The 10,886-nt window shown below is 36.3% G+C and overlaps 1 protein-coding gene across 1 annotated transcript; it reads right to left on the reverse strand.

The window, feature by feature from the left end:
• Positions 1–223: 223 nt before the first annotated feature.
• ctsba (cathepsin Ba) lies at positions 224–6,836 on the reverse strand. The gene is made up of 11 exons (XM_041974620.1): positions 6,685–6,836; positions 3,980–4,107; positions 3,810–3,895; positions 3,608–3,722; positions 3,339–3,454; positions 2,868–2,953; positions 2,157–2,303; positions 1,757–1,873; positions 1,514–1,642; positions 1,176–1,257; positions 224–929 (listed from the first exon to the last, which is right to left on the reverse strand). Exons 2-10 carry the CDS (start codon positions 4,100–4,102, stop codon positions 1,184–1,186), a joined length of 993 nt encoding a protein of 330 aa, XP_041830554.1. The 5' UTR covers positions 4,103–4,107; positions 6,685–6,836; the 3' UTR covers positions 224–929; positions 1,176–1,183.
• Positions 6,837–10,886: the final 4,050 nt, after the last annotated feature.

Raw genomic sequence — 10,886 nt, forward strand, 5'->3', positions numbered from 1 at the left:
GAGCTCGCTCTCCTGATCAGTTTATTGATTCTGCTCCTGTCCCTGTCTGTGCTGCTCCCTCTCCAGCAGACCACAGCATAGAATATGGCTGAGGCCACCACAGTCATACTTCCATAAATTTGCATTTTATTAATTTGTTTTTTGTTCCTATACCAAGTTGATCTGATTTATTATTGTTGATATAATCAGTCCTGAAAGTAGAGCAAAAGTTGTAATGCCACCATACTGGGAACCAAAGATTCATTTATTAATTTGAAAGACATGACAAATACCAACATTATGATGAAAACCACTCCATTTTATTTCCATCTTCATTGTAAAAAAAAATAAAAAGTTTGTCTTAAACTACAGTTTAATAACACTATCAGGCACCATTATGGACAGTAGATCCTGATATTACAGCATAGTACTAAAACATAAAAAACTGAACAATTTGATCATGGCAATTACATTCAAACAAACATAATTGCTTATTAAAGTAGTTTTAAAAACTATATCAATCATATTTTTGGACTGCTCTAAAAATTGCCTGCCATTTTCCTCTAGCTATGAAAACAAGGTCAAATCCATTCATTTCTAGATCTGTGACATCCTGCTTCAAAACAATCAACATCACACACAAAACCTAAAAACAGTTTCCACCTGTATAACCTTGCTTTTTGGATTGACTCAGTGTGTGACACAGCTGTCACCCCAAAAAAATGGCCATTTGTCTGCAGGCACAATATTACATGTTATATCTGAAATTCCATCTGAAATAAATGAAGGCATCTTGAGTATTTTCTATTTCTCATTTGTCATGCTGCATGTGCAAAGTAGACAGTGGTCTTTCAACTACAATGACTAAAAGCAGTGCACTATTGTTGCCCAGAAGATGAGTGGAGTGTGTCGCCCTCTAGTGATGATCTGAGGACATTGCAGCTCAACACCTGAGAGGGGGAAAAAAAAGTTAAAACTTGTGAAATAACTTCTCTCATATTTGAAATGGGAGTTGTTAAAGTTGTAAAGTGTCATTAAAATTGTCCCTTTATCTAAAATAGTCAAGCTTGTGCATAAATATGAATTCATATAAGCCAAACAGGTTCAAAAGATAACAGAGAGGTTTTAACATGTGCTAAAGTTATGCTTTACAGACATGAACACCAGGTTCAAGTACTTTTTATGCACTCTCTTACCTTGGGTTTTACTTGGGTATTCCTGCTACAATCTCAGACTCAATACCACAGTGATCTGATCCACGCAGGATTTTGAAGTATCCTGAAGATGAGAGAGAGATTAGTTCAGTTTAACTGAATCATAAAACCATAACATGCATCTGTGCAAGCATTTTAATTTCCATCCATCCTGAGTGAAATGCATTAAATAAATCTCATGGTTTTGAGAAATCATAAAAGAAGTGTTTAATGTGGCCACTTTTAGCTGAATTACTAATTGAGATTATAAAATGCTATTCCATTCAAATGGTCAAAAAGTGCATCAAGTCAAAAGTAGGATAAAATGAGTCTGTGCTCACCGTTATCACCCCAGTCAGTGTTCCAGGAGTTGGCACAGAGCCAGTAAGGAATGCCGTCCTCCTCTCCCCAGCCCAGGATCTTGATGGCGTGTCCACCCAAAGGTGAGCCAGACACATGCTGATACACTCCTAGACAAAGAAGGAAAAAATATAAAATATTTTAAACAATGACAAGAGAAAAAACATGGATTTCTTCTAAACCCTTTGCTCAAATGCTGTTTTTAGCAATGCATGTTTTCTTACCAGACTTGTACATAGGAAAGTCTTCATAGACTGTAAATGCTCCCTCTACTGGGCCGTTCTTGTATATCTCTTGCTGAATCTGTGCCTCTTCCGACGGTACGCTGTAGGATGTTTTACCTGAAACAAACTTGGGAGTTATGTGTGCATATCTAACTCCCACACTGGAATTACATTCAACTCTAGTATGTAAAATATACTGCTCATTGCACATAATAGTAACATTTCTGAGAAACCTGAGCATCTGCTAAATCTTTATACAATTGCCTGTAGAAACAAAATACATTTGTAATGTGTCATTTCATTTTCCCCTCGCATTAATTACACGTATATATGACACAAAGCTTATTTTTTTCCTCTCTTTCTAAAATGGAACAGATCAGATTTTTCCAGGCTGTCCTACCATAGTGTTTGTCTTTTTTATAGCTGGGTGTGTATCCAGATTCACACTGGCTAACGCACTGGGGTGTGTCACCGCCCTCTCCAGTGCAGGGAGGTCTGCTGCCATTTACATGGTGCTCACAGGGTGGGATGGTGTAGGGCCGACAACCTGTAAAACACACAAAAATACAGTCACTATACCATGTAGTGTGCACATCCACATCACTTCAATCCCTAAACTGGGGACTCAGAAGATGCTACTGACCCCAAATTTATATGATCAAAATGAAAACTGAACAGTCTACTAAAATGCAATTTATAAAATCATACTGAGCATAAGCTAACTTTGCTAAACCAGCTTCTAAGAATCCATTTGTAACTTCAGCCCCCTGTAGTTTATAAACCTTAAATGAACTTAGATTTCCTCTTACATAATAGAAAACAGAAACAAGGCATTAGTCACGATATGCCAATACCTATGTAGACAAAAAAAGCACATAAGATTCTGGGACGAGAATCTGTTATTTTATAGCCATCTTTGTGTGCAGGCATCTTTATGTGCAGGAGGTAAGCTGTTAATTGAGTAACTTTCAACAATTCCTATGCAGCTTTATCACTGAACTGTCTTGGATATATGATGTAGGTCTTATATAGTCCGAAATACTGATCTTAACTAAGATCATTTGAAAATATGAATGTAATATGACATTTGACTGTAGAGACATAAACTCACCGATATGAGAGTCATAAAGTCCTCCAGTGACCAGTCCTTCTTTGGCCCAGAAGTCCCAGGCAGCTGAAGGATAACCACCATTACAACTAAAAAGCAGATCCAAAGACAAAGAACACACACACACACACACACACACACACACACACACACACACACACACACACACACACACACACACACACACACACACACACACACACACAAAAAAAAAAAAACAAAACACAAAACAGATTTTTCACCGTTATTTGATGTAGACAAAAATAAATAAAAAATACCAAGCATTAGCATTCAACATTACTGCATAATATCACACCTCTGCTCTATCTTCATAATAAATCATTTCTTAGTGATTGTTAAAGCTGTTTTTATTCCTGTACAGTAGGTCATTGAAATACTGTATTTGACTTCTAAACATGAACAAATAACCTAACTAACAAACAGTGAAAGCATTCACATGTTGCTGCCTCTTACCCCATGCCACAACTGTCACAGCAGGTCAGCAGATCCTCAGAAGAGATCTCCACACTGACCTTTGCGTTGGTGTGGATGCATATACGGTCAGAGATGGCCTCTGCAGCACCAAATGCCTGGAAGCAGAGCAAGCGAGTGTGATTAGGCTTTATAGAAGACTTAAAGCGATGTGTGTTTTGGTAAGGATACGAAACATCATATTCTGTTCACATTTTTGGGGTAAAATAATTCCATGTTCTAAGATCTTTTGAGCTGCAAGTTTCTCTTACCCAGCAGGATCCACAGGAGCCCTGGTCTCTGATCTCCTTCAGAGTGGGACAGTTAGGCCACTGCTCTCTGGAATCAAATTCTTTAGGAAGTGTGTAGTCTCCTGCATACTGAATCCTGTAGAAACAGTTACCATTACTGTCTGGTCCACACACTTTTTAAAATCTTCTCTGTTTTACCATCAGAAAAACATTAAAGACTTACATGATAGGCAACTTAGGTCCTTTTAGCATTGTTCCACAGAGCTTCTTGACATAACTGTAGTCAACATTATGGAAGTTGTGACCAGCCTGCAATAAAGAAAAGTCATTTAGTTAAAACATACCAACTTCTACTTGCAGAGGCCAGAGTTAAATTAACAAAAAAACCCTCACCTTCCAGGTAGTATTCATCTTATTGATGTAGTTGACCATCTCACTGGACAGCGGGTGGAGGGGAGGTCTGGCCAAGCTCAATGACAAGCTGGCAGCCAAGAGGAGAAGGGCTGCATGCCACATTTTGCCTAACAAAAAATGACAACTTGTTACTTGTGCAACACACTCAACTAATACACTCAGTAATTATTTCAGGATGGCCATAAATCCGCTTAGAAAAAAAAACAAAAACAAAAAAAAAAACACTAAATGGATCAAATAAAACTGCACGGGTATAAGGATACAGTGACAAGAAATTGAGTAGTTTATTAAAACTGAAGAAAAATGTTCACATCCGTGATGAAGACATTTTTCAGTAAGCATTGCTGTGCCTGAACGCATGATGTTCCCTTACTTAGACACACTCTTCAATCTACCAGGCCAGAAAAAAAGAGTTCACAGCTGACTGGAAATCATTACATTGGTTGAAGCTACAAGTGGAACCAGAACAACCAGAAAACCCCTCATATCCTCAGTCATGTTCGTCAAAGTCCCCTACAGTGGGGAAAATGGATTGCATCAGTACACATGTTAAAAACACAGTTCTGATCTAACATAACTAAGCCGACTCAGCTGTAAGTAAACATGCCAAAGTACAGGCTTGTGGGGGTTTTTTTTTTTTCCTTTTACTGTAATCTGAGTTTGTAGTTCATTTTTCCGGCATTTTTAGGAACTACCATTTGTTCTATGTAAAGAGAAAGGTACTCCACAAATTTCCCCAGTTTCTTCATACTACTAAATTGACGGGACATGAACACACATCATAAATACAGCCTATGAAACATGGTGCAAGCTCTCGCTCAGCATAAACAGGAAGTCCAGCAAAATCAATAGCAGTCCAGACACAGAGGTCCTTCCATGACAGAATAAATTAACAACTGTTGGCAAAATTACAAAATGTACTAAACTAAATCTCAATGCTACAAACATCCTACACGGGCTGATATGGTAACTGAGTAGACTTGTAGACTTTTGGTGCTAAAAGCAAAACCTGGATGGCATTATATATTCACCACATCTGTTCAGGCATGTCTTTTCTTGTTAGCTGTGTCTGGGAAACACAGCTCTTGGGAAACTGGTTTCATATCACATGATAGAGGTTGATGGATTACTGTTAGACAAGCAGATGAAAAAAAAATGTTTCCCCTTTTACAGATTAATGTACACTCTCAGAGATCACACTAGTCCCACTGGCCATACCAAAATTAGACTTCCTCCTAGAACTGTGACAATAAAGTGAAAAGCAATATTGTGTGCAGTATTTATAAAGGGTTCCCCATAGGATTATCAAATACAGTATTGGAAATACTGCGAAGCGTGATTACTTTTACTGTGAACTCTTGGTTTTTTACAAAAGTGGTTAAATCAACCCAAAGATAATTTTTCATGTGAAAAGATACAGTATGATTAGGTGTAATTTGTGGAAGTGAAACACCAGCCAGCTGACTTCCAAGGTTCAGTTCCCTAAACGTAACCAATACCTCGTCAATTACTTTCAAAAGTTCTCAAAGCATGACCATGGTTATTTTAAGCTGTCGAATCAGCTCTCCTATAGCTACAAAATTCTTTAAAAGCAAAAATTGCACACATTCATGATGATGGCAGTTTATTTCCTGTAACTTTACAATGGTTATGGGGCTGAGAAATGTTTTCCTTATGTGGGAGGTTTAAGACGAAGATGATGTAATGAGGATGACTCAGCAGAAACCTGATTTTTTTAAAAACTGAAGTACCAAAGATCTTTTCACAAATCCTTTCATGTTTAGGCTTAAACACGTCGTGGTTTCTTTAGTCTTTATCCACTTTCTCTCCACTAATCATGAAAACACTGATCAATACGTCTTGTCCCAGTTCTTTCCACATTCCTTCTTGAAAGACTAAAGGTTAAATCTAGTGTGATTTTTCTGTCTACCTCATTATCCTCCTACCTGGTCATAATGTCAGTGGCAGTCTGGGCGTGTACACACCTGAGAAAATGTTTCCCTGTTTAAATGTCAAGGCCCTTTCATGTCTTTTTAACACTACACTGAGATGGTCTGGACAGAAAAATGTCTCGTTATTTTAAACTGAGAATAATTTTTTGAGTTCCTCAGATGTCTTTGTCCAGCTCCAGTCCTCCTCTGTAATACAATCATCTTTATCACAAGTGTCTGTCCGTCTTTTGTGTGGCTGAAGCAAAGGTCGGAACGGCTGTTAAAACAAGGTTTCACTTTCCATTTCCCTGACTGACCCCAGTATTATCTTCCATAATCCATTTCAGTTTAAACATTACTGTCCATAACTGAGATGGTGCTAGCAAAAACCAGACTGAATTGATCAGTTAGTCCCATTTATCGTTATATTTACACAAATTAGTTCCACCTGCGTGACGTGTTAAACCTTGACGGTTGAAATTTTAAAAATGGGTCGCGCAATCAAAAACAATCCCCACGAGCTATGGAAACAAACACGCTAACGGCTACACGAAAGCTTTAACTGCATCCTTTTTCTTCTACTAGTTAACATGAGTCCAAATAAGCCAAACTCACTGTAAAAGTGTTGTTCTTAGTTGTAAATGGAAATCACGATATATTTAGCTAGCTACTTTCTCTATGTTCAAACAATCTGCAATTAAGGTTAGCCTCAAAACGGAACAACAAAACAATGACTACCACAAAACATGTTACCTGTCGCTTCTTTGTCGGTTGATAGTGTAATCTTGATCAAATCTTCTGCCCCAGGATCCCCTTCTCACTGCCAGGTTGTGTGGTGTGCTCTGTCGAACCCACTATCGTATTTATTCCTGGAAACACGTGAATCAGTCACATGAACGCAACTCATGTGATCTTGCTGACTGTTGGTTACATCCAGCACCCTTCTGTTTTGTTCCGTATCGGGGCTGTCATGGTTTAAATGAAGGCTTAATTTTCTATTTCAAAACAACCATGTCAATAATCTTGTTTATTTCGGCTTTACAGACTATAAAACCTGATCTTTTCCGACGAAGAAGTGATGCAGTAAATCTGCGCTACTTCAATCTGACCGCTAGGGTGTGCTCACGTTCACCTTGCACTTATTTATTGTTGTTTAGTTGGGTTGTTTTAAAACTTTTAAACTTTTAAAACACACACACACACACACACACACACACACACACACACACACACACACACACACACACACACACACACACACACACACATATATATATATATATATACACTCTTACGTCAAATTGTTTTCTTTTAAGTAGCATCTTGTGGTTTGTAGCTTCCTTGCTTTTCTTGCTTTTTTTTTCTTTTTTGTGCTGTCGATAGCTAACCATAGAAAACATGCTGATTGTTTAGCTGTTTTCTCTTCCTTTTTATGAGTCTGTCATCTGACTTTCAGAATGACAAGACAAAAATAAATACTGTAAAGACAGCACTCAATCTTTAACCAAATTGCAAAGTAACAGACTATCATTGACTATCTTTAGATGACTATCTTTAAAAGGCCAAAATCAGGCCTTTTCCCTCAGCACTTATTGTGTTGCAGTCATATTAGACTATACCAGAGGAACACATACGTAGCAACTCTTACAGTGTGCTTAATATTTGAAAGTCAACCTGAAATAAATAGTTTCTGTTCCATGATTAGTGGATAAAAGATAAGCAAAACATACATATCTGCCCCTGGTTTACAAAATAACGACAATGTAAGAATGATTTATTGTGGGCATGTTTTTGTAAGCGGTGGGCTGCTGCATTAAAACATATTTGCAGCGATAAGAACAATTCTGTTGTACTTGTTGGATTAAAACATTTTGATTTAAACCCCGAGACCCTTAGCTGATAAATTAGCTGTGACAAAGTAAATCTATATCACAAATGTGGTCAATAGTCAAGACTATATCATTATTATCATTATAAACTCAGATTAGAATGATCCATCCTCTGCATGTTCACTCACTGCTACATCATGCTGCATCTGTTGTTCATCATTAATAGGAAATCTTTTTGCTTTGATATCAACAGCAATTTCTTATTAGCAGCTTTATAGTTTGGCTAACTATAATAAAGAAATGGGCTAATACTTGTCTTGCCTCTCCCCTAAAAAAATGACCTCATTTTGGCCTTTTCTTTAATATTTCCTCAGCCAGAAGCTGGTAATCCAGAGTGGTAATCCATGTGATTCATATTATTACTAAAACAAACTTGTGACAAGCATTGTTGCCTAAATAAGCAACATTTAACCATATCTTCTAAAAAATTTAAACATTGCACAGAGTAGTGGACCACTTGTTAACTATAATAAAGAAATGGGCTAATGTTTTTGTAGTGCTTTGCATCATGTTTTTATGTTGTTGATATGGGACAGAAAAATAACGATCTGATTTTTAACACCTGTTTGGATGTTGAGTTACTTCAGTGTGTCTGAGGCAGTTCTGTTCACAGCAGAAAATAAGATAACAAGATGTACCAACTGTACATAGCCAAAGTTAAAACAAAGGATTTTCACCATTTAAGTATTTTTCTATCAATCTGATGTGTGGCAGTCTGAGCTTGGCTTGCTGTGTGTGCTAGTGTGAGTTATCGGGTTTGGGACTGTTTGCTTTCTTTAAGTGAATGTAGTTTAATATTTTTATTCAGAATAAGGTCTTAATCAGGATTGTAATGAAATATTGCTGTATGTACACACACTGTATAATCGTTATAATAATACATTAATTTCACTTGGGATAAATAAGGAAATACAAGAATCATGATAAATGGCTTTATTTTTGTCACATCAATAGCACACTTAATGAGTCACTACTACTAACCACAGTGGCTCTTGTAGAGATGAAGTGATGCACGTTAGATCACGATGGATGGACGCTGAATGAAGGAAGTCCAGTGACAACAGTCACGTTTCACTTGATCAGCAAACTAATACAAGTCTGCCAGTGACAACTATCTGCTCTCTACACAACTTCACACATGAAGCTTCAACACAAACTTTGTCAAAAAAATTCTAACAGTTAACGTGATCAAATATAAAAGAGAAAATAAAAAAATACAAAATCAGTCCAGTTCTAAACCATAATAAATATATTCATCAGGTACCTAATGCAAAGCAGGTAAGTGTGGCAGCTGAAGCTCTTTCTACAAAGCAAAGTGTTTCATAATGATCAAGCAAAGACTAAAGCATGTACATGTATCTTTTTTTCATCAGTGCACCGAGACACATTTCATTTGCTGGTTTATTGCTGCTGCATTAAAATACATTCTAGCATATGTCTCAACTACAATAATGTGCATGTGTAGTCAAAGTAAGTGCCGTCTCTTTTTGTGGGAGCAGTTACAATTCTCTGGCTGCCTGTATGGCTGAGCAACATGCAATGAGGCTGAGGTAAATGAACATGTTAGATTTTTATTTTTATAAAGCTGTTCTGCTAAAGTCATGTTATCTTTAGAACTTTGTCCATAAAGCCAGATTCACAGTATCCTAAAATGCTGCCCATGTTTTACCTTCAAACAAGAGCAGCACATTATTACACAGACGTTAGTTACCTTTTACGATTGTAATGTCTTTAAGGAACAGAAAAGTAAACAATACTGTATAGTAGAATACATTTGTACTAAAAATATTAAAAAAATATAAAAAATAAAAGTTGAGGACTGATAGTTGAATGCCACTTTCTATGATTACAATTGCCGAACTTTATATAATCACCATAACTAAGCTCATAGCGGCACATCATGGCTACCATCAGCTTGTCTGAGCGTCTGCACTCTATCTGTTTTTCCTGTTAGCTGCATTATCCTAAATGTTTTAGATGTTACACAAACACTCAGTGTTTTCAGTTGTTTATAGAGAAAGGACAAAAGTTACTTTTTTTTAAATAAAGATAATCTTGTTTTTTTCATTTGGAAAATCAGTTTGATTGCGATTGGCGATTTAACTAAATATATATAAGTTAATGCTTGTTGCAGGGATGAGAATTAGTATTTCACAGGTTTTTATCTTTAAAAAATAAGGTAGTATTAAATTGAGGTTTTTCCCAATGCGATATATGCTCATTTAATTATAAACTAGTTTCAGGAATACTCGTGTTTCTTATTCTTTCTCAGCTAACAAGGTCTGACACCCACGGCAAATTATTTCAGGAAGAGCTAATGGCACGTGCACAACCCAAAGCCAGATGCATGTAATCAATCACTAAGAAGGTAGTGAAGCAAAATATTAAATTAAGAAAAGCGAAAACTGAAACTTTTTTATGCGAACTCTTTGTAAGGGTAACCATTAACACAGTATTTAATTATAATCTCAGCACATTTTTGTTGCCATAGTGATTTAAATGAACACAGAGGTAAGGATGAAAATCCTACGGCTGGTTGTCATCTTGTATAACATGTTATATCTCATCATCAGTCATTTTCTTCCCTTTTTAGCCTATCAAAAAAGAGAGTGCAATAGGATTGTCATACGTGTTGATAAAAGCTACTTGCTGTTTTTGTGTTTTGTTTTGTGTTTGACATAGAATCATTAACAATGTCCTGCAGAAACTGTGTGGTTGTCTTTATCTTTTCTGTCTCTCTGAAATAACCTGCTTCATTCTGTTATAAAATAATATTAGATAAATAAGAAGAAATACATACATATGCTAATAATACTTAAATATTTCATATAGCTTAATTTCCCTTTAATAAATTCCCATTACATGCCTGTAGTGGAGCTTGCAAAATATCATGCGGTAACCTCTCCGGTGTTTAACAATAAACATAGGCTGGATGTTTAGTGTTATAATGTGCTGTTATTGTTTAAGCAAAGGATACATATATATATATATATATATATATATATATATATATATATATATATATATATATATATATATATATATATATATGTAATATATATACTG

The sequence above is a fragment of the Melanotaenia boesemani genome, chromosome 1, assembly GCF_017639745.1.
Source record: "Melanotaenia boesemani isolate fMelBoe1 chromosome 1, fMelBoe1.pri, whole genome shotgun sequence".
NCBI lineage: Eukaryota > Metazoa > Chordata > Actinopteri > Atheriniformes > Melanotaeniidae > Melanotaenia > Melanotaenia boesemani.

Excerpts from the sequence above, each read along its gene's own strand:
- ctsba (XM_041974620.1), bottom strand. The coding sequence starts at position 4,102 with ATGTGGCATGCAGCCCTTCTCCTCTTGGCTGCCAGCTTGTCATTGAGC. Across the intron at positions 2,304-2,867 it reads ACTTTATGACTCTCATATCG|GTTGTCGGCCCTACACCATC; the intron begins GTGAGTTTATGT and ends TGTGTTTTACAG. Across the intron at positions 1,643-1,756 it reads CTTTCCTATGTACAAGTCTG|GAGTGTATCAGCATGTGTCT; the intron begins GTAAGAAAACAT and ends TTCTTTGTCTAG.